Below are 26,729 nucleotides of genomic sequence, written 5' to 3' on the forward strand. Positions count from 1 at the left end.
CGTCAATATTCGCGTTGCCCTCTTGAAAAACGCAAACATCAACACTAATATTAACTGCTCTATAACCTTTTAAACAACCAGGAATGTACATGTCCTTACAGTTGCAAAACTAAATGCAAATCTAACAGTAAGATAATTCTCACTAGTCTGTGCAGCCATCTGAGTGGTGGAGCAGTGGAAGGAGCGCGTAGACAGCAAACACTCAACCTGGATGCTGGTGTGAGGGGTCTCCTAAAAAAGTAGTCAATCATCCAACTGCAGATTATATATTATGGTGCTGCTGGCATTCTTACTAAAACCAGGAAGGTAAATCAAATAAACCAGTTTGTAAGTCCCTACACAGGCTACAAATAGTCCATATTGTAAGTTTTGAAATCTGTCTGAAATATCACAGAAACACTGACGTAGCTCTTAATGAATTTTTAATACAGAGTAGTGCCCTTCAAAATAATGTAATTCTTGGATAACAGTCAAATATTTCTCAAATATGAACATCACAAAATTTTTGTCCACTACGTTTTAGTTATTTCGTTGTTGTGCCCAAATTTAAAGATATTATGTAAAGCACATTATGCAGCATCTCAAAATTAAGAGTTAAATTCAAACTGTAAATGAAGTTTAGTCATTAACAATGTCATACTGAACAAGAACATTAACAGTACAAAGCTGTAATGAGTAAAACTAAAATGCCCTTGATTATATATAGCTTGACTTAAAAAACAGATATGTCTCAACAATATCAAAAGCAATAAACTGAGATGTTAGAACAAAAAGCTTATATGAAAATCATCAAACAATAAACTTTTTATACTGGAATATGTGCTCTTCACATAGGACAGTAAGTGGCCATAAATCATGAAGATGATTCACAATCTATGCTGTTCTCTCCTTCGTCAACATTGTCGTCATCATCCTCTTCATCCTCTCCATCGTCAATGCTTTCATCATAGTCTATGTAATGTAGATCTGGAGACATAAGTGCTTGAGAATGAGAGTTAAACTCTGGTAGGTGATGATTTGGAGGAGGGGCACCAACTTCAATAAACCTCTTGAACATGTTCATTGCACTGTACATTTTCTTTTCTAACATGATAATGTTTTGATGAAGTACAGCTTTTGAACCAGGATCTGCAGTATCATTTATAGCTGAACTTAAATGTCCATGTTGTTGATGAAGGTGAAGAATGACAGTGTTCATCTCTCTCTTAAGTAGAAGCTTTTCTTCAGCTGCTCTAGTCTTCAAATGCAGGGCTTCTATTGCTCGACTTTTTAGGTTCTTTGGAACAACACCATGATCTTCAATCTTTAAAATAAGAGAACAATTGCAAGTGGAACCTTGTTAAAGCGTAGTAGCAACATAAAGTGAATAACAGCATGTAGAAAGTTGAATAAAACCTTTAGATCAATTCTACTCACTTGTTCATCAAACAATGTGTACAGCTGGGAGGAGGCATCACACAATTCTCGAAATTCTAAATGTGATGGAAAGATGCCAGTTTGTGGAGGCCACTGCAGATTATTGTACTCTGTAACAATCTTCTTCAGTTTTCTGTTACAGGCATTCACTTGCTTGGACAGCCTTAAAGCAACTCCCTGTCCATCTGTAAAGAAAGAAGAAATATAAATACTAGTAAAAATAATACAATCAACACAATATGAAAACATGATACAATAGTCATTTATTGAAGTATGTTAAACATAATAAAAGGTCAACATCTGAAATAGTGTTTATCTCAATTTGGATTTTGTGAACACAAGTAGTGGCAGCCAATTCTACACAAGATATTCAACATGACACTAAAGTTCGCATAAGGAAATCTCAGTTTGTAGGTCAAAATCTATTACTGCCAATAATTGAATGATATTTTAATTGTACTCTTAAAAAAGTTATCCTCAGAATATAAAGACTGATAGTTCTTACAGTGACTTAATATCTGCAGTAATGCATAAGATCATTGAATGTCCATTAGAAAATGGATGTATTACAATACTCACTTATCTGTGCCTATTTACAACGGGCATTAGGTGAAAGACAGGATACACCCAAGAAACATATTCATACACCAAAGATAAATAACCATACACATCAAAAGCACATACCCATGACAAAGGACAAGTTGGAATAAACCAGTCACTTCTTACACTGCATAAAGAAGCTTAAGTACCCAGAGTGAACATATGCATGGTGCAGGGATAACATAAAGATTAAATTTAGGTTTACCACATGCTGGGATTCAACCACAAGACCTTTGAGCTTCAATTTTGCTAATGACCATACAGTCAAGAAAAGAAGTAGCGTTACCATTATATCTTCTTTTCAGGTTGAGAAGAGTGGTCCTCTCCCTTGCTTCATTTTGTGCTCGTCGTATCAGCTGACCTCTAAGTTCCTGGTCAACATCTCTCAGTGTTCTCTGGAAAATGTCATCCGAAGGGAGCCACCTTCGTTTTACACCATGGTGTCTCTCAATTATTCGAAGATCCCTGTCCAGCCTAACCACAACAAAAACAAACAAAAAAAACAAAACAACGCACAGTTTCTTTACTTGAGGCGAGAACTGTTGTTCAAATATAGAAGAGTACAAATTTCTGTCTCTTACTGTGATTCATCTTCAATGAGTGACTCCTGTTTATGTGATCCGGATCTAAAAATGAAAACAAAGACTTTATATTGGCATAGCTTGTATAATTAGCTGAACTTAATACTTTGTCATTAATGTGGCAACATTGTAAGTCTTGTGTAAGTATTTCACAATGTTTATACATTATCTTATGCATGTCTGAGGTTAGTGCCTAGTAGTGAGGCTGCTTCCCATAGGTGAGGTTAGGAACATGGAACAACCACCAAATCGAGACATTTGACTACATTTTTTTGTATTTACTACATGTCTTGAAAACTGCAGACCTTTGCAGCACCCTCATCATTACAGACACACCACCAATCTGCCTACTGATTTGGTATTCAAAAAAGGATCATACCTGAGCTGGTTGATTTCGGTCAGCTTCATCACATAGTTCCTCTTCCATCTTGGAACAATCTCTGTAGATAAGTCAACAATGTATGTTATTGAACAATCCAATATCTCTGTGAATAATTGGAAATAATACAAATTACATCAAAATTAGTGACCTTCGTCGGAAGTGATAATGGCGAAACTGGGAAATAGACTCTCCTACTAGGGCTCTGTACAGCATATTAACCTGTAGTAAAAAGAGTCACAGTACTTATGTTTAATCTATTAATTCCAAAGGTACATAAGTAAAAAAAATAAATAAATAAATACTGTAAAAAAAAAAAATTCTAAATGAGAAAGCAGTAAATAACACATCTAGTCTACTGGAAATGCCATCAGTGACATTAATTTAAAGAAATATTTAATATATTAAACAGAATAAAAAAGTTGCAATATTGTTGACATATTTACTAGGACATATCTTTTTCTCTCTACCTCCATAACAGTAAGATTGTTTTTCCACCGTAAGGTGTTGATGAATCCCTCTACAGAGACCTGGCACTCCAAAGAAAGATGGACAAATAGCTCAAGAAGAGCCATTGAAAAAGCAGCCTGTGGCTTCTCCGGTGAAGCAGGCCAAAGGCCATACTTCAGAAGAGTGCAGACCTCAGGTTCGCATTTACAAAAAGAAACTGTGCAATTAATGAGATGACCTAAAAAGACAAAGGAAGAAAAAGGATTCATTCCATTTTTTATCTCACAGAGTCAATAAATACACTGTTTTATAGAACTCGGAATTAAATCAGTCCACAATATGTGTTATAATTATACTTCGATTTTATAAGTTGTATAACAAATACATGATATCCATATGAGGAGTTGATCTTTTTATTACTGCTCCCTTTAGGGACCACCGAGCCACATCTATGCTTCTAAGATGGAATAGGACAGGGGTGACCAAAATTCGTCCTCGAGCACCTTCATTCTGCATGTTTTAGTTCTCTCTGTGGTGGTGGTAACAACCTTTCCAGCAGGTCAATGTTCTTCTACTGAGCCATCACTGGATCCAAGTGCATTAAACCAGGGACAGAACTAAAACCTGCAAAATGCTGGCCTTCGAGGACCGACTTTGGGCACCACTTGTGTAGGATGTATTGGGATTACACCCTAGGAGCTGGCCCAATTGGCTGGGTAGAGGGAAGTCTGGGAATCCTTAATTATGCTGTTACTTGGGTGACCTGACCCCAGATAAGCAGAAGGCAATGGATGGATGATATATCCCTTCTTTAAACATGTACAAACCAACGCAGACTTGCCACTTTAACTGTGTTTAACTTAACATGTGTTGTCTTTAACTGAGCTTCCCCTCCAATCTATGTATTTATGTAGTTTTCTATATTTGTGTATCCAAGTATAAATAAATAACAACAAAGAAGAATAAAAAGTTATTCCACAATAAAAAGTCACATAAACATATATTCACGTGGGACAAGATTAATAATCATAAAGTGAAAACATAAATTTTACTAAATAAGATTTAGAATTTTGTAGAATATATATATATATATATATATATACTGCTCAAAAAAATAAAGGGAACACTTAAACAACACAATATAACTCCAAGTAAATCAAACTTCTGTGAAATCAAACTGTCCACTTAGGAAGCAACACTGATTGACAATCAATGTCACCTGCTGTTGTGCAAATGGAACTTTGTACAGAACAAAGTATTCAATGAGAATATTTCATTCATTCAGATCTAGGATGTGTTATTTGAGTGTTCCCTTTATTTTTTTGAGCAGTATATATATATATATATATACATACACATATACACAAAATTAATTAATTAAAAAATTACATAGTGTAAAAACATACCTGTGTTGACAAAAGTCTTTACATCTCTGGAGTAAACAACATGGGTACTGTGATCCCCACTTAAATGCAACACCAACTGCTGGAAAGCAGCCTCATAGCAGGTTTTCTAAAGAGACACAAAAAAGGACAGAGAAAAACCGAATTTTATGCAATTAAGAACTCATTCTCATTCTATACATCAATTACAATATTTATTAGTACATTCAACAAAAATGAACTTACATTCCACTTTTCAGGGAGGTGCAAAGAATTTATGGGTACTGTGTAGACACAATCCTTGCAAAAAACACTGCTTCTGCTGCATTCCAGACAGCGGTATACTCCAGGTTTCTTGCACACAGAGCACATGTCAGAGAAAGGAGCGGAGGACTTATAGGACTCTTCCAAGACCTGATCTTTTAGTGTATCCCATAGGCTCAGCTCCTTCCTTTTTGCCCTGGTATACGCGGTCCCTTCTTCCTTTGAGTTTTCAGTACAAATATCATGTGATGAGGGAAAAACAGTGTTGGTATCAGATGAGCCTGCATGTGAGGGAATGTAGGAATATTTCGCCCGAGCACCGATGGTTTTCCGAGTTACTTTTATTTTTTTGGTCTTACAACGGACACTGCTCTTATATTTAGGCATGGTTCTAAAGTGGGAGAGAACAGAAAGAAGACAGAAATACTGTAACACCGAGAAGCATAAAATAATAATAAAAAAAAACAAAATTTTAGCACATTGTTATTAAAGGTATGAAGGACAGCTACATTTGAATGTGACTGGCTTTTAAGAGGCTACTTTAGCTAGCTTTTTTTTCTACCAAATAGGGTTAAAAACGTGTCTAAATCTGTACAAACACATGCTGTGCCACATACTCGCTAACATTAACTCATAGAACTACCATCAGCAGATTTATAAATGTAGACTTTCGGTCTTTTGAGGTTTTTTACTACATTTTTATTTGACAGATTCAGGGGCTACTCACCAGCTCCGACCGTGGAAAGTGTCGCGTCGAATGACGTAAGCTTCTTCTTCTTCTTCTTCTCTAATGTTTTGTCGGGTGCAATCCGTAATTTATTATTATTACTACTAATACAAATATTAAACATTTTCATATGGTACAAACACAGATTTTCATATAATCATATGAGCAAATCCATCCGTATTTTTATTTTTAATTTTTTAAATTAAAAATAAGATTAGGGCCAACCCTAACTTCTTCTTATCATTATTAATGGATTGCAAGCAACTTCGGATGTACATACAGCCACCTAGTGGAAGGCTAAGAGGTTGGACAACTACATAACTCTAGAATATACCTTTTAATTTCATTGTATGCTTATATATATATATATATATATATATATATATATATATATATATATATATATATATATATATATATATATATATATATATATATATATATATATATATATATATATATAATTGCACGACCGGAAGATAAAAACACGGCATGTATTGAGAGAACACGTCTTGTAAAGATCCAATAAAATTAACCAAGTATGTTAAATTTTGGCATTTATTTTGAGTGAATTATTGGAAAAAATCCAAAGAAATAAAAGGCATATTGGGAATATAAGTCTTTAAAAAAGCGAACAAAAATAAACAAAACAGAAAAAAAAACCCTCCGGTTTTAGATTTTAGTGAGTTGTTTTTAAATACTGTAACGTTTATTACAATACCTAATTAAAATCTTATGACGGATACGTTTGGCTTTTGTATTTTTAGTAAATTCTTAATATCCTGTTCAAATTCGCAGATAAATTATAAATAAAGGTTTTTAAAAAAAGGTTAAAAAAAGGTTCTATTAGCGACAAGCGGCTGTTATCACCGATAGAATGGTTGATAACGGTTGATAACAGCCTGCTAGCAGGTAGAGCAGGGACCAACTGAGGCCATTCAATGGGGCTGATAACCACTGATAATCGCCATTCTATGGGATGATAACATCCGAAGCGGGTGCATATCTTTGCCTGTGCTCATTTCAAAAAGAGACGTTCATTTGTTTGTCATTGTTAATCCCCAGGTATGGATCCATAAGTTAAACATTGGAAACACCGTGACAGTTTTACTCAGAGGTGCAGCCTTGTTTTTCTACATACAGAAGGTGTTTTGTTTTCCTCAATCTTATTTTTAAAGCAGAACACAATTTGAACAGCATGCATCATCACATTGTATAAGATTTTTAAAAACTTGAAACAAATAAAATACTATCTTTTTCATTGTTTTTAAAGCCAAGTAATTTTTAAAAATACCCTATAAAACATGAAGCACTTCCACATATGGATGATGGCGTAGTGTCCACAACGCACCCTCCTGAACCTCTTACAGTACAGACAGAGTAAATTGTTAGACAAATAAAAGATCTTATTAAAAATAATCTCTTCAATACATGTGCTTGCCTTTTTTTGCAACACAGAATTAAGGATGGATTTCTGCTACAAAACTCATCATTCCAGGAAACATGACTGAGCTTCGTGGAAGTATAATCTCTTGACCTACAAAACAAATCGTCTCCACTGGAAACAAGATTATACACTAGAAAGCTTGGATTTAAGGAAAGAAACCTCTTAAAAGCCTAGGAAAAGGATAATACTATTTATGCTAGGTGGCATTCAGTTGTGGAAGGCTTAAAATTAGTTAAATTTTAGTTAATGTAAAATGGAAGCTTTCTTGAGTGGTTCAAAAAGTTTTTCTGGTGCCGGCTGAAACTTAGGGGAGATTATTCCTTCACAGCCGAAACCCTGGAATGATCTGCTGTGCAAATTAGGAAAGCTACTGCAGAGGAGACTTTTAAATCCCGGTTGAAAACTCACTTTAATTCAGTGCCTTTTAAATCTGTGGTTAATTGACATTGCGTGAATTATTGTTTTTAATGGTGTTTTTTATGCTTTGTAATTGTGCTGTGGCTACCGAGTTATATCCATGCTGTACAGCACTTTGGTCAACCATGGTAACAAATTGCTAGGGATGTGAGTTAAAGACTTAAAAATCACTTGGTGCCAGTTTAACGCTTCAAGCCACTGATTGGAGACAAAGCCTCACTGTAAAATGTCCATATAACCATGCTTTATAAACTAATATTTGAGCAAGAGGATTTGCTATTACAACTTTTGACTTGGGTGGGTGTTGTTGCCTGCATTGATGTCTGAGTTTTGCAATTCCAATGTAACATCACTTGCAGATTTACTTGTGCATACAGTTTTTCCTTTTACATTAATCTTAAATGCATACTTGAAAATACGTATTTGCCTGCACCTGAAAAGAAAAAAAAAAGTTTTTAAAATGTCATTTAAATTTTAAGAAAACCTTCTATTTTATGATGCTTTTTAAAAAACAAACACTGGCAAAGGTTAAAGTGATGCTATTTATTTATGTGAACAAGAGGGCAGAGTTTGATTAACACCTGACAAGACAATTCTCTTTTACATTTAGCTGATGTAGCCTCGAGGTTGGAAGCTGCTGTCACAAAGCAGAGACACAAGAAAATCATCTGCCAGGGTGAAGGGTAAAAGTTTAGACTGATTGGTTGGTTTCATCTCACTATAATTTGGGCTATTATTAAACTGCAAAATACGAGTCATTTTAAAATACTAAAATCTCAAGATATACAGCATAATCCAACTGTGTTTTTAGTTTTAAGTCTCAGGAAATCTAACAAAATGGTCACTCCAGAGCCAAACCTACACATCTTTATGCCATCCATCAACCCGTTTTGTTATGTTTCAAATATACTTTGGTAGACCTGTGTGTTGAGTATTTTTTGCGAGTTTTGCTCAGGAGACGAGACTCAGTGATGCTGAAAGAAAACATTGTTTACATGACTTAGTGCATATTGCTACAGCCTTATTTGATTTTTTTTTCCTTCTTTTAATTTTGTTTATGTTGCAAGTGTTGGTACAGTTGGAGCTGCCTGTCTGCTATCTCTGCTGGGGGATTAGGTGCAGATCCCATCCAGATTGGCTCTTCCTGTTTAAAGGCTCATCCTCCACTTTATTAACTGGATCGTCAGCAGGCGGTCCAGCCAATCCCAGAAGAGACCTCCTTATTTAAAATGCTGACTTCCAAACAGCTGTGTTTGTGAGCAGATTGCATCTTTGTTAGGCGCTTTGATAACTTTTGACTTGGCTGCTGTATTTTCAATCTATATTTGAACTAACAGATTTTGCTTGCTGCCTGGCTAGTTTGAAATGACCTGTGTTTTAGTTCAAGTTTCTTGTTTTGCTTTTGTGTGAACTAGTTTCAAGAGCTGGTGCTTGGTTTGTATCCTGGTTGACATTTCAGGGCAGAGTTAAAAAATGTCTGAAGGCAAAGTAATTTCAATGATTTAATTTTTATCTAGTGTCAATTAATTACAATGTCGCCAGCATAATGAATGAGATATTTGCTCTTGTATTATCCGCACATTGAAGGGTTCATTAATAGACATAAACTTCCACACATAAAGCAAATCAGAATTGGTCAGAAGCTTAATAAAACAATGGAGTTGACTAGTCATAATGACACTATAAAATCAGGAGCCAGATTTGTACCTTCTTATTGATGTGCAGATATAATTCTTGATATATTTTATTGCTTTTTTTAACTGCTCATACTTACATATTTTTTTCATCCAATTTAAAGGCTGTTTCCTTGCAGCTCCAAAGAGCCCAAACTGAGGTAGCGCCTCTTAAATTCCTGACACTGTAATTACTTCATAAAAATTTTACTTACAGTATACAGTAGCGTGAGGCAGCTTCGAATGTTCAGAATTTATTTTATTTTTTTTTAATCACAAGTCTCTAACCGCAGCTCTCCCATAACAGAACCATAGTAAATGGATACACTCGTTATGTATTTATGAAGTCTGGTTATGTTAAAAGATTAGGACCAGTGGATAACTATCAATGTTTACAGAGGTTAGTTGGAAAGTTAATGCCCAATACCTTAGTGGATGTTTTTGATGCTAAAATAATTCTGTCCAGACTCAAAAATAAACATAACCACCACGGTCCCATTAGCATTAAACTGCTTTTTAATCCGTGTAGTGTACGGTGAGTAACAATGACCTTACGTATGAAACACTAATGCGCATCTGTGACTGCAGTAGCTCTGTGACGCCACCACATGCATGGCAGCATTTAGTCATGGTGAAGACAATCTAATGAAGTTCCAAGCATTATAATAGAAAAAAGGGGGATACAAGTCATTTTTAAGTAATGGTTGCTATTGGTTGTTCTGAATGTTTCAGAGACTATGAGTTTTTTGGGACTTTATCATCACTTGAGTTTACAAAGAACGCTCCCAACAAAAGTTGTATGGACAAAAGAAATCCTGAACTCAAAAGTCAGGACAATCGCTATGCTCATACCAGATGATGAAAAGGGGACTGAAGCTCAAATAACCACTTGTTACAATCGAGGTATGCAGAACACACAACAGGTGAAAATGGACCACAATAAGCGCAGAGTGGTGTGCTCAGTGGCAAATTTCACTTTGAGAATTTAAAAGGAAAACTACTGATGCTCAGAAAGCATAAGAAATAAAGTTAATTATACTTTAAGGTCTTGAAGAAAGAAACATAAAAATTTACATGAATTTCCCCTGCAGGAAATATTCACAAAAATTTATTAGACTTTAGATCTGTATTGCAGTCATAAGGGGACATCAGAAAAAACAAAGAAATGCAAATAATGCTCTTCAGAACTCTAATACACTTTGAAACATAATTACGGTGTAATGCAGTGACTAAATATTTCCCACAAAAAGGAAATTAAAGTGACTACATCCTATCTTGGCATGTATTATTATGTTGTATATTTTTCTAAATCAAAAGGACAAGATCTGAAGATTTCAATTTGCTACCTAGGTAGTCAAATAATTAGCAAAAATAAACAGAAAGTAGGTCATGGTGTCAGTTTCACTTTCATTTGATTTTGAAAGTATATCTTCATTAGCATAGACAACATTTGCAGAGTGATGCATGAGATTAAGTTATATTTTTATCAGGCAATTGTTGCAGTGTTTCAGTAGCAGTTGCTGTAGCAGCACAAAGCCGATAAACTAATAATCAATCATAATCAGTGAAGTGTAGCACGATAAGGCAATTTCGTAAAATGGGTCTTCATACAGAAGAAGCAATCAGTACTGAAAGTCTAATAACTTGCAGTCCAATAAACTTCAAAAAGTCCAGTATGATTCTGTCAAAGATGATATTCAATATTTTCAAATAAATTAACTATGACTGACAGCACTGAAACTGCAATGTGGCCAGAGAACCTTTGGCTAGCTTAGCATTCACATAAGGGTTGCAAACAGTCACACATAAGCTGCCCACCACTGGGAAAACATTGTATATAGTTATTAAGGATGTAATCAATGGCTGGAAAAAGACTAATATCTGAGATAGAAATTTCTGTGCTCTAAGCAACAAAGGGGAAATGGAATTAATTTTCATTAAAGCTGGCTGACATCAGGAAACAAAAAAATCATTACAGCATTTCTGTGACAAGACAATGCAGTACACTTGCTTAGTCTTGTTTGTGTTATGAAACAGCTAAATGTATATCGAGCAAGCTTGAATTAGCTGAAGGGACAAATGAATTATGGCGACAGATTACCATTTGGAAATTGTTCTTTTAAAATAGCGTCCTCAGCCTTACAGATGAATCTTACCGACCGGGTTAATGAACAGCTTTATTACTTTATGCGAGGCTTCAGTCAGCTTTCTGTGACTTTTCAGCCTGCTGTGCTGTGACAACATAACACCTCAGCTAGAGTGAGATAACTCCCTAAGGCAGTGAGACCTCAAATATAATTACAGCAGAAGATGTTGAGCTTCTACACAAGAAAAAAAAAACAACATTACACTAATCTTAATTTTATGACAGCATTTGCTGGAAGATTCCTACTGACATTATATAATGATTAATGCAAGTTTAATGCATTTTTTGAGATGTAATATTATGTTATATAGTTGGAAGTATAATGGCTGAAAGACCTAAGCAATTTTCTCAATAAATCAAATAATCTGTGGGGATTTGTAGGATTTTGGTGCCACTGCGGAAATGAAAAGTTATGGATATGTCAGAAAATACATAAAAGCACAACAACAAAAAAAAAATTTAAAATGCTAAAGTTGGCAGGAATATCTAAAAAAAAAAATTTACTTGTCAGTTTTTCATTGTAGGAAATATTTTCAGCTAATTCTGCAGGTGAAGTACGAAGCTCTCCACCTCATGTTCCTCCACTGTTGGGGTGATTGCTTTACTTCAAACTCTTTATACTTTGCCTTGTAATCTTGTATGTGTACAGATTTAAAGATTAAGTCTTTATCACTCATCGTCGATCCCTTGGCTCACAGAGGGAAGCTCAGCAGAGGTGGATCATCTGGAATGTAGAGAAAAAGGCGCCTGAAGTGAGGATTTGAAGGAAAGGACGAGGATTGACGTGATTGGCAGGGGAATTGTGAAACTCCTGTAGCATCATCCACCTGCTACTGAAGATTAATGGAGCTAAACAAGAAACCCTTGCAATTTAACTACAGAAACTGATGAAACACCATGAAGGCCAGTGGTGATGTTTGATGCTCGACTCTGAATTACTAATCAGACAGACTGAAGGTTTTACGTTCTTTTTAATACAAAAATAAGATGTAAAGCTCTTGGTTGCACCCCTTACTTTTGGACTACAATTTAAAAAAATTGCATAAAAATTAACAAGTCAATTTTTTAGCAAGTTAACAAGCTTTAACTTGTAAAAATTTCCATAGACACGCTGGTAATGTCTGAAGTGAAGGGTGACTGCAGGGAAAACAGTTTAAAAGGTTAAAGAAAACAGCCATAACATGTATGTTTGAACAAATTCTCAGTACATGGCCCAGCAGATGTGACTCCCTGCCTGATAGTTAACATCTAGTCCTGGTAGTTTGTGGTCTGCTGCTGTGCAACACCACAGGTTGACAGAATGATCAGAAGAGACCAACAGAGAGCCGACTAGTTTTGTACACGAGTCGGCCACTGATGTCAACAGAAGTCAAGCCACGATGTTGGATGGTGTTTTGATGGAAGGACCTTCTTTTCTTCCAGCAGGAATGTAGATCACGACACTGGAAGTTTCCCCAACATAAACTCTGTATTTAAAATACTCATTTATTGAATTTAAAGCAGTTCTCACCATAAATACAGTGACATGACTTCCTTAATCAACAAAACTAAATATGCAATATTTCATACCAACTTCCCCAGAAATCTCCGAAGGTTTCCTTTCACAGACTTTTGGGTAAGTCACTGTAATAAACATTAAAGTGTAGAGGAACATCTAATATTCAGCTTCCCCTCTGTATCCTCATCCCTGCAGGGCTGGCTTTTAAAAGTAGGATGGACTTCAAAAACAAAAAGGACTGAAAAACAAAATGGAACCTCACTTCTAAGGCCTTAATGAAATTTAAACTGTGCTTCAAACATCAAAAAAGCTGAAATCTGAATTGAATCGGATATCAGTCACTTCAAAGCTACATAGACACTAACGAATCTCATAAAAGGCCGTTTGTCAGTTTTATTTCTCACACAGATTTGCAATCTAAAAACACACAATTAGCTCTTCTGGAAGCAGGATGTTGCTGAGCCACAGTTGTTTGCTTAGGTCAAAGAATAAATCCAATATAAAAGTCAGAGGAAATTACTTGTATGTAATTTGTTGGACCTCCCTGTGCTTACAGGAAGGTCCAACATTGCAGTGATTCTTTGACAAGTTTCCCAATCATTGCCGTCTTTAATTTAAATATCATTAAATATCATTAAAAATCATTTGATATCATTACATCATTCTCGTTGCAAGACATTTCCAGCCTATTGCTTTGTGTTTGTTACCCTGTCATGTCTAAAGCATTTATGTCCAGATTAAATGTTTCTGTGATCATTATTATTCTGCGAACTACAACGGGATTTAGATTGTACTCTAACACCAAAAGGTTTTTGTTCCTTGCTGTCGTGTAATGCAAAATAATCTGTACTCCTTAAATTTTTTTAAATAAACTGTGTGCTAAATTGAGATTTAGTGCAATGAACCAATTAACCAATTGTTGGTCAATTTGTGGCCTAATTGATTAAAAAAGGAGTGAAATTGTGATTTTTATTTTAATAATCAGAAAGGTTTGATCTGCTTAGTAATAATTAAGAGGCTTGGTGTGTTGTTTTATGAACCTGCTTCAAACTTTGCTGCATCGTTGGTGCAGCTGTCAGAGATGTTGCCTTACATGAAGAAGGGTCTAATTTTACATTTTGGCTGGAATCTTCTGCATGGAATTTGAGTTAAAATACTTCAAGTGCTTATAAAACACAGCAAGGGCAAAACCTCTTATGGCTGCAGACTCAGGCACCCGTCTACCCTGGATGGGCTGCACTGAAACAAATTTTGTTGTGCATTTGTACAATGACAATAAAGGACGATTCTGATTCTGCAAGTAATTCCAAAGAACACACACCACTAACAGATATGAATTACAGTACAAACTTAACATTCTCCAGTTATCTTTCACTACAGGCCAAACAGTTAGACGCATCTTCACATTTCTGTAGACAAGAATATCTTACTTGAGAATCAGTAAGAGTTCTATAGACATTAATATACTGTACATTAACTGCATCACCCGACTTTGCTTTCAATATTTTGTACCATTTCCTCAGTTTACCTTTGATTACATATTTATGTAGCTGCTGAATAAATGTCAAGGAAAACAAAAACAACAAAAAAAAAACTAGTGCAATGTTTTAGAGTTTAGTGGATTTGCAGGAGCTTAAACCTTAGTACAAGTACAAAAACAAATCAGCTGACATATTGCAAATATGTTGCACTGAAGTCAAGGCTACCAGTTACAGAAAGCAAAAGAGCAAAATCTAGGCTATAAAAAATAATTACAGTATAAAGCAATTCTGATAACTGACTACATAACTTTTGAAATTTGCTGTTATTGAAAGTTATAGCGACTGCATTCTTTTGTAGTTTAGCCACAGTAGACATGCACAAATTCTGACTAGGTATGGATGTAGACTGAAAAAAATAGCCAAAATAAGATTTTGCTGTTAAATACTGATGCAGACATTATTGACGGTTGTAGAGGCTGCACATTGAAAAACTGCAGATGATCGCATGAAAAGTTATATCTGCATAGCAAGATATGCTAAACTGTAATTACAGCAAAGCAATTTCTACACCTTCAACATCACATCTCCACACTGTCAAACACCTCTTTTATGGCCTCCGTCGTCCTGAAGATAAAATCTGTAAGCTTATTTCCTGCCTCACTGAACCCAGTCTCCCGCCAATGCTCCCTCCTGAGAGGAAGCATAGAGACAGAAATCTCCGTAACAATTTTAAACACGCGTAATTTGTATTCAGAATGACCCCCGTGTGTGACAGGCTGAGCAAACATCCAAACCTTATATTAGAAAAACAGCTCAGTGGAAGATAGAAATGGGATGAGGCGGAAGAGGGGCTGCCTGCTGACTCCTCAGTCGGGTTCCTTTCACAGCTTGCTCATTCATCTGAAGGCTAATAGAAACTCGAGTTGTCCAATTCTAAGATCTAAAGGGAAAGGGCGACATGTAAAATGTTCAGACCATGCCAGGTGCGCCACAGAAGTGACTTCAGTGACTTTTTTTTTTCTGTCAGAGGATGACAATAAAAGTAGCTTTCCTCACACATTCTCGCAAACATCCTGATACAAACTTTTTTACAAGACTTCAAGGTTTTTAACTATGGCCAGTTGGACACAACGGGCAGCTTTCTAATTCGTCGGATTTTGATTGGATTAAATTTCTGATGCGAGTGCAATGTTTTTTTTTACCTCATGTGAAGATAACTCAGCCAACTGGTGCAGATGGATGATCTGCATTCATCCTTGTCTAACTTGTCAATCAGAGACTTAGACAAAATGTATGTCTGAGGATGTTACATAACTATTTAATCAACTAAGCTGACTCCATACATGGAGAAAAAGTTATTTTTATCGACTGAATCACTGCTAACTAATTTCTGTAAATTTGTGATATGTTTAACTTACTAGGGAGCAGCTGAACTGCATATAAAGAAGTCACTAAAGCAAAAAAATAAATCCTGCTTACTGATACTCATCAGCAAAACATGCAACAAAAGCAGCAAGTTCTCTGAAATGACTTTCATGATTCTTAAATTGTGCAACATGTTTTACAAGTTACAATGTTTCACCAAGTCAAAAGTCTCCTAATCATGAAAGTAATCACTAAATCTGTCATTTTTGGAAGTTAATCAAGTATCATTATCTCAAAGTCAAAGATTCTTAGTAGTGTGAATCATTATGTTTTCTCACAAAACTTAATTTGTCTAAATAATATGCAAAATGCGAGCTTAATGCAAATCAGTATTTAAGTAAGATGTGTGAGAAAAAATATTCTGTTACAGAACAGAGAACCAGTTATCATCAACTGGTTCCATTCACAAACCATTGAAAACGTACCTCTAGGGAAAAAAAACAAAAAAAACTAACTAAAAATGTGAATCATATAAATAGAAAAAGCAATAACGGGAACCAGACTGAGTATGTAGTCCAACTACACAAGCAAAGTTCCTGCAACGTGACTTCGTCCACATGATTAGCAACACCAGCAGCGTGAAGCTAATCTCTAACTGCAGGAAAGCCCACCAGGTAAGGAGGTGTGAGGAATCTGAGCGAGTTTGCTGGAACCATAATATAAGTGGCAGAAGCAGAGGAATTAATCACTTCAAAGAAGACCAAAATATGTCCAACACCTGCAGTGGTCATGCATTAAAACTTCAAATCTTGCTCACCTGAGCGCCGGTTCACCAGCAGCTTGCTGAGGTATTGAGAGGATATTTGAGAAAACAGAGTTTATCTGTCTTTTAAACAAAAATTGTATTATTAGTACCTCTGATTTTTGAATCTGAGAACATTTACAAGAGAATGCACCAATTTTAGATGCCATTATCAAAGACGTTTAGGATGAGAAGCTTCTTGTACAGTTAAACACAATCATCCACTCTCCCCAACTAAGAAAGCTTTCTTCAGGTGAGATCAACTGTTTTTCAGACAGATTATACCAAACAATTGTTGATTATATTGTGTGCTTTTGGGTTTCTATTATGTTGAAATGTAAAAAGATTTTGGGCCAAAATTTACTGATATTTATCATTTTATGTATCTTAACAAAAATATCTAAAAAATGCAATTTCACTATGGATGGAGACGTTTTGAATCAACTGTAGTGTCAAAGAAATAGTCATTTTTCAGGAGCCAAAACTTGTTCAACTACAGGTAGGACTTGTTTCAGATTCCCAGTTCATCTGCTTCTGTGTCCTTTGAGCCAAAGCATTATGACAGAGTTAATTTTAGAATATGGAAAGACAAAAATAATTGAAAGCAATTTACGTAATTGTTTCCACCAGCTTCACACAACCAAAACACATAGATACAGAAAGGGAAAAGCACCGCAAGGGAAAGATAATTAGTGTCTGACATTAATCGCATTACATGCTGATTTATTTTCTAACTAAAAGAAGGTTAATGCCTAAAATTTGGGCCAACAGATGAAGTAAAGCCATGAAAAAAACAAAACAAAAAAAAAAAACTGGAAGGTGGTTTGAAAATGTCCCAGCCAGGCGATAAGAGATTCTTTTCAATTGCAGAAACAGGGTTCCTCTTAAATTAGCTTTTAAAATGACATGTTGACAGTTTTCTTTGAAGACCGAATCTCTGTTATTTCTATAACATTATGACAAATTTAGACCAAGTCGTCACTGTAAGAAAACATTCTTCTCCTGTACCGAACTGACTTCACAAAAAATATACAAGCAGCGTTGGGAAATTAACTTTAATTGAGCTCTTCAACTACTTTGGAGCCAGCAAAGGTAATGCTCTTCCAACAACCAGGAGCTGCCGAGGGATTTCTGATAGCGCATCACAACGCTGAACGTGGAATAAATCACACCACCGGTGGGGAGTTGGAGAATTGAAGCCGGATTACGCACCTGGCTCTGCCACGTGAATAAGGTTTTATGAGAAAGGAAAAATTTAGGCTAGAGTTTGTTCTGCCAGGAGACCACCAGAAGGATGTTAATATTCAGGTCTTCAGGCATATGCAACACTCGTTAAATGAATTTTCTCCACGCGGCTCAAGCAGGACTTTGCATCTGGGAGAGGGACTTCAGATTCAATCATGGGTGACAGCCAAAGCTATCTAAAAAAAAAAAAAACCCCTCTAATAATTACTCTTCTAACTTTTAATGTTGTGGCTCAGCACTGTTGTGGATTAGTCTCTTAACGACTGGGTTACACCACAAAAAGCTGCTAAAAATAGAATAAAACATCCATCTCTTATTCAAACACTTTGCAGCTTGCTCACTTTTTTTTTGCCCCTCTTCTCACCGCTCTCCTTCCTCTTCCCTCCCCGTTTCACACACCCCCAAAAAAAAAAATCGCAGCAGTGCCGCAGAAGCTTCAAAGAGCATAGATAAGATGGGGTAGCGCAGGAGCGACTGTAATTCAGCACAACACATACAATGGTAATGCCAGTTTCATGAAGCAGAGAGCGGCGTTTCAGTTTAAATCCTCCTCACTTAGACTCGCAGTGAAGATGCTCCAGAGCATGAATGTTTAAGTCTCTGCAAACTTTGGGTGTAATATTCGAAAGCAACATAAGGAGCGCGCCGCATGCTTATGTTTCACAGAACTCCGTTAAGTTCTGTGAAAATAAACGCTTTTGAAAAATTGTGCACATGGCTTTTTGTACTTGATGCAAAACCAATAAGTTAGTTTTGCCTCGTAATATTTTTTTTTTACTTTAAGTGATCAAGTAAAACAGAAACAGTAAAGCAAAGACATGCAATCAATGCCTGATGTTCAATTTTCTTTTCCATTTACGGTGGTGTGAAAGGCCAAATGAAGGCCTCTGTTTTCCTGCAACCTAAACATCAACCTGAAAGAAGGCCATTAAATATTGATGAGAGCATTAAGAAAAAGCACTAAGGATTTGCTCATTTTGACACCATCTGATAAATAAATTGTAAACGTGTTTCAGTAGGACTAAGAAAAGGGAAAACATTTCCGCACCGCAGTGGATGAACTCGCTCAGTAGACACAAGCTTGTAATCACTTAAATCTGCAGCAAACCTCCAAGAACCACAACATTATTTGGCATTAGATCAGCCGGGGGTGCATTTTACTGTAGTAAAGTGGCCCCAGGAAACCTTTTTCAAACTTAAAATATAAAGAATGATTGAGTCAATTCCTAAAAGCATACAGAGATGGAAGAATATACTCATTACCTGATAAATACAAAGTTTCAATAGAGTATAGAGCATACAAAGTAAACATTATAGCATGTTTATGTGTTAAATACATGTAGGCTAAACAACTAACACCATTAGTTGATGGAAACAGCCCCACATTACCCCCAAATACATGCTATCCTCCCTAATATTTGATGGTGGCACCACCATGATGTTGAGATGGATGCGTTTCTTCAGCAGAGAAATGAAACTGGTATCAAACCACAGTCCATGGGAAGGTGGAAGAAGCTAAAATCATGGAATCACTGGAAGAAACCTTGTTAGAGCAAGTTGAATAATTATGCTGGAAACCAAATCTCATCCCAGTCTCAACAGCAACCAGGACCAGTCAAACTGTAAGCCTAAATCCAATCAGGAATCTGTACCGAGAACTGAAAGACCGCTGTTGACGGTCAAGTAATCTGACAGAGAAAAGCTGGTAGAGCAATATCCCAAAAGACTTCCAGCTGTAATTGCACCAAAAGGGAGTTCTACAAGGAATTGATTAAGGGGTACTGAATACAAAGAAAAGCAACACTTCTCAAATTTTTAATTGTAAATCTTTTCCTTCACATAGATAGACATGTGCCACTTTGTGCTCCATCATATTAAATGTCAATGTGGCTTGTGGTTGTAATGTGAAAGATCAAAAGCTATGAATACTTTTGCATGGCAATATTTTTAAGTCCTGCTGCAGCTTAATCTTAACATCTGTCAACTACAAAAACACTTCAAACCTCCCTTCCAATACATTAGATACCTCCCCAGCTCAACAAACCATGAACAATAAGAACACTGATGATACATTTAGCTGGATTACTCAATATGGGTGTATTATTGCACTCCACTATTTAATGTCCTGTGTGATTTTTTTCCCCCGCTTGCTTTTATGTCAGACCTGTGGCTTGTGCAGCCAGGCTGAGATCAAAGGATCACAGTCAGAAAGAAAGTGAGCACACCATCCGCCAGCGCACACATGTTCACACCTGACATCTCTCTCACAGCCTATCAGCGCTAACACATCAACGTGTCACTCTGCGTTACTCTGAAACTGAAGCAGAAAATATAAAACCCGAGCGTGCGAGGAAACCACGGCTAAAGTGGAACTGCGTTCTTTATGATGACAAGATTAAACAACGTTGGGAGAACTGAGCGATGAATCCATCAAAAGCTTCTAAAAAAAAAAGAAGAAAAGATGCTTCTCGCAGAAAGTGGGACAGATTTAACTGTTGCCTCCCTAAATACCTCCGTTGCATAACATTTCCACTTGGTATAATCTACCTTGAACAATAATTAATTAGAAGTGACACCCAGATCACCTATAAGTCTATTTAGGCCATGCATGCAGCAAATCTCAAACAAACAAACATGCACAAGATGTTTGAAAATGTTCAGTGTGCATCAACACTTACTGGCTTGCATCAGCTGACCCTGGCGCCCAAACACCTGAGAGAAAGGGCTTCGACTGCAGGTGAGCGTCTCCTCCATGGCCGAGCTTTCTTCTTTGGAGTGCACCGAAGGTCAGCTTTCCACACCGGAGTAGTCTTCTCTCTTATTTTTTTTTTTCCCCCCTCTCTCTTTCTCAGCTGATTTGCCTCCGAAGTCTCTTCACGACCTCTTCCTACGCCTCGTACAGAGAGGATATTTGGTTTCTTCAGTTGCCTCTAAGCTGACTGCAGATCAGCAGATCGTCTGGTCGCCTCCTATGCCGTTGAGAGTTGTGCGCTCTTCTTTGGCTGACGGGAGATCTGTGTGTTGCGCTTGCTCCCTTAGACTGCTCATTAAAGCTCCAGTGTGGCGCTGCTTCAGATGGAGAGCACAGCGTGAACAAAGCAAGAGAGAGGGATAGAGCAATGAGAAGGAGAAGCCTGCTGCAGTGAGAAGACAGACTCTTACCCCTCTGATGAAAGTGAGAGCAGCGATGACTGTGTGTGTAGATATATGCAAATGTGTGTGTGTGTGTGTGCGCACAACTACCAATGTTAGACCCTTCGTTTCCTCTTTTCCCAAAACTACTGGAGTGCTAAAAAAAAAGGGGGGGAAAAAGTGGTTGCCCCCTTACTGATATCGTCTGTAGATTCCATCTGTAATGGAGCAAAAAGTAGTTTCCAAATGATGATTTCATTTTCTAGGGGGGGAAGAAAAGCTGGCCCGACCAACCTGGCTCTATGTGAAAAAGTAATTTCCTCCTAAACCTGAGTAATCGTGCCACCCTTGGTTTTTTTATGTCACTGTGGAGGAATTTTGGCACTCTTGTCTTCGCAGAATTGTTTTGGTTTGTCCACATTGCATGTTTTTTTTTTCACATAAATATCCTACAAACTAGTTTCAGTTGTTTTGAGCTATTTTGAAGGTGAGCTTACCGATATGTGAAGCCTTGCTACATAACCAAAGTCCTGATGGTTTGATATTCTCTTTAAAGACTTCCCATTAGAGAACAGATTTTGACTTTCCTTCAGATACATGCTTGACTAGTTATACAAAGATAACTAGTCAAATTATCTTTGTATGAAATTCAAATTTGTTGGGTGATCTACAACATTTAAATGCGATAAAGAATAAATGGATCTGTTAAGTAGATTGTTTTTACACCATCTCTTAAATCCATTCCTTTAAGTTGAAATGAATATGAGAACAGGCATGATTAAGAACATTGAAACAGGTTTATAAACTTCGTAAACCTGTCTTAATGGTTTACAAAGTTGTTTTAATATGCACCTAAGACAGCCGTAGCGTTCTCTCATTTTGAATTGAGGCACACATCCAGAATCGTTTTCCGAGAGCTAAATCTCTGCAAACTAACTTTGCTTCAGAACAGTAAAGTTCCAATCTATTCTTTCCCCAATTTCTTCCAATGCAACCCTACTTGAGGATTATCTCCCAAAAGTAGACAGAGAAAACAGTGAAACTCAGTGTTTCGTTCACATACTATCATCTTCATTAAGGTTAAATATAGCATCTTGCTAAAGCAGGCAAAAAAATATGCTTTTGCAAGTACCTCAACAAAAAAAAACTATTTTGCACAAACAAACTGAACCATGGACACTAAAATCAGTTTCAAAGTAAAGGGGCCAGTGGATCATTAAAAATGGATCTGCATCTTTTATTAATGTTCCTGTTACCACGTCTATTCTGCTCCCACATTAGCGGCACTGCAGAGGACAAAAAGCGGTAGTTCCAACAAATTTTTTTCCCTGTGGTTTACCACTTTGGTTTCACTGCTTTCATCTAGTCATCTATACGTCAGTCAAAATTCAAGCTAAATAGCTAAATGTATTGTGGAAAGGCAATAAAACAAAGGCAACCTTTCAAAGAGAGAATGCAAGCAAGTCCAATAGTGATCTTTTACAAAACTACCAGAGGCCATTGTGCTCATGTTTATGTCAAAAAGAAAAGTGAGGGTTTTCTTTCATCGTTCTGTTGCACAAACTTAAGTATTGTTTTTGATGGAAGCACTGCTATCACAGTGTTAGTCAATCATTAATATTTAAGCAACATGCTTTGGTTTTCTACAGAGAAAAAAATGATCCAACTTACTGGTGCATAACTCAAGCACTCATTGGGTGAGAGGCAGGGAACAACCTAGCCTGGTGAAAACCAGCTCCTTCTGCTACACTTTGCTTCTTACTGATCTTAGCTGTTGAGAGATGATTGCTTGCTGGAGGCATGGACTGTGTTGAGGTTTTAAATTTTGCCCATTAGGTAACATTTGCATGTGACGCATGTAATGCGCCAGTTCGAAACCAAGAAGCTTACCAGAAATTGCCTGCGATGTAAACAACCATCCTCCACAGCAAAGAAGGAGGATGAATGGCTTTGTTCACTTCCTCCGTTGCCATTGCTAAAACTACAGGCAGACTACAATTCTAAAACAGCGCAGAAAATCAACACATAACTTCTCCTTCTGTTTGCCAATCGGCCTGCTAAAAACTCTACTGGATGCAGTCCGAGTCAGGGAGGGAAAGACCAGAATGTTCTGGAAGCAAGAACATTTTAGAGCGGAAATAGGTACACCAATGACAGGGTAGCAAGCAATTAACCTAAAAGTCTTTTTTAAGTGCCACGTTCTCAAAACAATACACCCATACATGCATGGATAAATATGCAAACTTCACACAGAAAGGCCCAGCCCAGAATTTGGACCCAGATCAAGAAAACTACACCTGTGCACTCTGCAACTTAGAAATAATTTACAAAAGATCAAGTTTTAAAATGCCACTTCTTTCAAACTCCTTAGACACTGGTTGTATAATTACTAATAATTACAGTATTTTGTTGCCTTCATTTCTGCGCACTTCTATAACGAGATCACATTCACGCGACATTGTCACACCATGGTTATATCTCACTGCATTTCTGTTTGTAATTCACCCCTAAAATTGTTTAAGCATGATGAAATTAACAAGTTGGAGATCAAAGGTTTCTCGCCAGACTTGGGGGATAGATGGTTCTGTTTTGTTGCAGATCATCACTGATCTCGTGTCCTCACTTCCTTTCATAATTTCCTGGGAGAATTCAACATCGCCGCAGGCTAAAGATCTTATGCTGGGTTTTTTTGAGCATGCAAATGCAGCATTGTGGTTTGGAGTTCCAGCTCAGCTTGTGAGCTCCTCTATCTCCTGGCTCTGGATTGTCACTGTAGGTGCACTGGCACTGCTCAAATTCATGTGTCAGAAATCAGACAGCAGCTCCCTCTTACCCAAACACTTCTGAATTGCACCACTGAAATGCCACCTGGTGAGCACGATGCCTTCTAAAGCACAATCACAACAAATCCTTTAAAACTCAGCATTTACCAGTCTCTACTTTTCCTCACTTCAATAATAAAGCAGGCCTCTCAAAATATTTGGATATAACAGAGAAAAAAAAAACCTACAAAAAGAAAGAAAGTCCAAACCCCCTTGTGATCATTTATTGTGAAAGCATTAAGAGCGTTTAAAGAGTAGAGGTATGAGCTCCACCAGAGGGGAGAACAAATCCAGAAGCCTTTCGACAGATCACAGTAAATTAAAGCAGCTACATTTGCTGCTGCTGAGTTCGGTGCATCTGCATTTTATCACAGCTACTGCCATGACACAAGGGGATGTGGCAATTAAAGAAATATGTCAGCACCTCTGACACTTGGAGCTCCCTTCTGTGAGTAATGAAGAATCATGAAGAAAGATATTTTCTTTAAACCCCAGACGTTTGTCTGTAGTAATAGTTGATTTGCATTGGTGCCTGGTTTCCAATTAAAGCCACATTCTCACAGTGCTGCATGTTGCTGAACAGTTACAATTAAGCAGAAATTACCTTCTCTGCTAATAATTTAACTGTGTGTGTGCAAATGGAAAACACACAAACCTCGCCCCCGATGGACAAACAGTCAAACAGCAGTCTGCTTTCGAAGGAATTAGCCATACACTATTGTGAAAGTGCCACAGATGATTCAATTACAACAATTTCAAAATCAGCATTAATTAAAAAAAAATACTTTAGGCACTTAATGCATGCAGAACCTCTTGTGATGTTGAGCATGAGTTGTGCTTAATCTCTAAACTTAATTAAAACAAAGGTGCATTTATTCTGAAATAAGCAATAAAGTCAGACAGGCTTAAAAACTCTTGTCAGTGCTATAACTATAACTTTGTTAAATGTGCACCACAGTGAAAGCACTGATGTTCCTTACATGTCTTTGTGAATTTAATTGTTCTGCTTTGTTCCATCATGTCAGCTAATGGCATTTTGAAGCTATTTTACACATGTTTGCATCCTATCAACATGAAGGCATCGTGTGGGAGTTTTAAAGTCTTTACTCTTCAGAGTTATTTTACATGCTGCTCTCTATTTAGATCCATTCCACATTTACATGATTAGGGTTTTTTTTTTTTCCTGTGAGAAGTTCTCCCAACTACATGTCATTGCAAACAAACTGCATTTGAACCGTTATGTAATGCTTGGGTTTTTAAAAGATCAGAACACTCTTGAAAAAAGTTTTTATATCTCAAGAGTCTTTTTAAAATTAGATCGAAAGATATCTTTACGGAATGATGAAATGTGGTACAAAACCTTGCAAAACACTTCATCGTTCTAATCTTAACCTTCAATTTGTCTCAATTGAATTATCTATTAGACTGGCAGAAAGAACAACACAGTAAAGAAAATGTCTTTTTTTACTGGGACTACCCTGTGTTCAGCTAAATCCATCAGTCAATAAACTGACCAGCCTCCCTATTCCTGCTGAAAACAAGGGTCCTTGCAGCATGATGCTGCTTCCGACATCTTTTGCATGGTTATTGATGTTCAGGGTAATATATGAAGGGATAATGGCCTCATTGCAAAGATTTTCCATATATGGAAGAATGTTTATTTTTATCATCTGAATAGAGAACTGCCTGAGACTTAGGCCATTATTTTAGGAAGATGACGACATCTTCCTAAAATAAGATGTCGTCTTATTTTAGACGACATCCAGCTGTTGTTTAAAGCTGGACAGAGGAAAGTCCAAATTCAGTCATTAATAAATCCAGCACAAAATGTAAAAATGAAACCTAGCAAACTACTGAGAATTCAAATTGTTCTGAAAAATAAATTAGCTCTTTGAGGCAAAGTCATGTCAAAGTAAATGGAAAACATACCTTTATCTGTACATAATGATCCAAATGTGACAACTCTGGGTTCTCTCTCCGCTTCTATCACAGGTTCTCTGTAACCAAAACTATACTATGCCAGTCAGATAAGGCCACATTGCTAAATTTACTCATGTGGGTTTGAACAAAGTCAAGAGTGTGTGGTGGGTGGAATTGTAAACATATGCAGAGGCTAGAAAGTGGGCATTAGCAGTCCAGTATTTTAGAAAAGTATTCCATTCAATAACATTGGATTTTATTTACGCGATGCTCTAAAAAAGCAGTATATATTATGCTACATTAAACATGTTGCAGTAAAAAACAAATCTGCGTTTCTTGCAAACTATATTTGAGAAACCTGGGACTCCTCTCACTCAAAATGAGACACCTGGTTTTAAAAAAGGTTTTACTGTTTGTGCATTTTCACAAATATTTTACTCATACAGCAAGAGATTCATTTTTGATCATGAGAAAAGGTGCATGATGGATAAGTTAGTTGTACAACGATTTAGATTTCTCTGCAACGAAGCAAGAGTCCAAGTCTTCTGTGAGGAAAAAAAAGTGCTACTTTCCATTTCTTGCTGATCTTTGGGATTTTGTTTTGCTCTTTTGCCTCATGCAGCTTGTCTCTTTATTTAAACAGAACCTCAACCTCTGCCCCAGAGTACACCAGCAAAAAAGGTGAAGCAACTACATCTTGGTAAATAAATCTTAGTGGACAGTCAAAGGTCTAGGGCTGCGATTCAGGCATCAAAAGAAAATATGTGCACACAATTTTTTCAAACACAGACTCTGGGCAACAGATTTGACATTTTACAGAATTTATGCAGTTCTCACACAAATTTACATTACCCAATGTTTTGCATAACCAGTTCCCTCTTTAAAATGGTCCTTTTATGTTTAACTCTTTGGAAGCAAAAGAGATAACATGTTTTAAAAAGCCGCTCCTTTGCAGGATTCTTAATTGCTTTGCAGGAGAGCA

General features: G+C 36.7%; 1 protein-coding gene across 1 annotated transcript; it reads right to left on the reverse strand.

Annotated features, from left to right (window-relative positions):
* Window positions 1-405: 405 nt before the first annotated feature.
* LOC111608609 lies at window positions 406-20,683 on the reverse strand. Its single transcript, XM_023333636.1, has 10 exons — window positions 20,552-20,683; window positions 5,055-5,463; window positions 4,833-4,938; window positions 3,447-3,664; window positions 3,128-3,198; window positions 2,977-3,037; window positions 2,598-2,642; window positions 2,303-2,490; window positions 1,417-1,601; window positions 406-1,303 (listed from the first exon to the last, which is right to left on the reverse strand). The coding sequence occupies exons 2-7, from the start codon at window positions 5,457-5,459 to the stop codon at window positions 2,628-2,630; spliced, it is 876 nt and encodes a 291-aa protein (XP_023189404.1). The 5' UTR covers window positions 5,460-5,463; window positions 20,552-20,683; the 3' UTR covers window positions 406-1,303; window positions 1,417-1,601; window positions 2,303-2,490; window positions 2,598-2,627.
* Window positions 20,684-26,729: the final 6,046 nt, after the last annotated feature.

This window comes from Xiphophorus maculatus, chromosome 1, assembly GCF_002775205.1.
Source record: "Xiphophorus maculatus strain JP 163 A chromosome 1, X_maculatus-5.0-male, whole genome shotgun sequence".
Taxonomy (NCBI): Eukaryota; Metazoa; Chordata; class Actinopteri; order Cyprinodontiformes; family Poeciliidae; genus Xiphophorus; species Xiphophorus maculatus.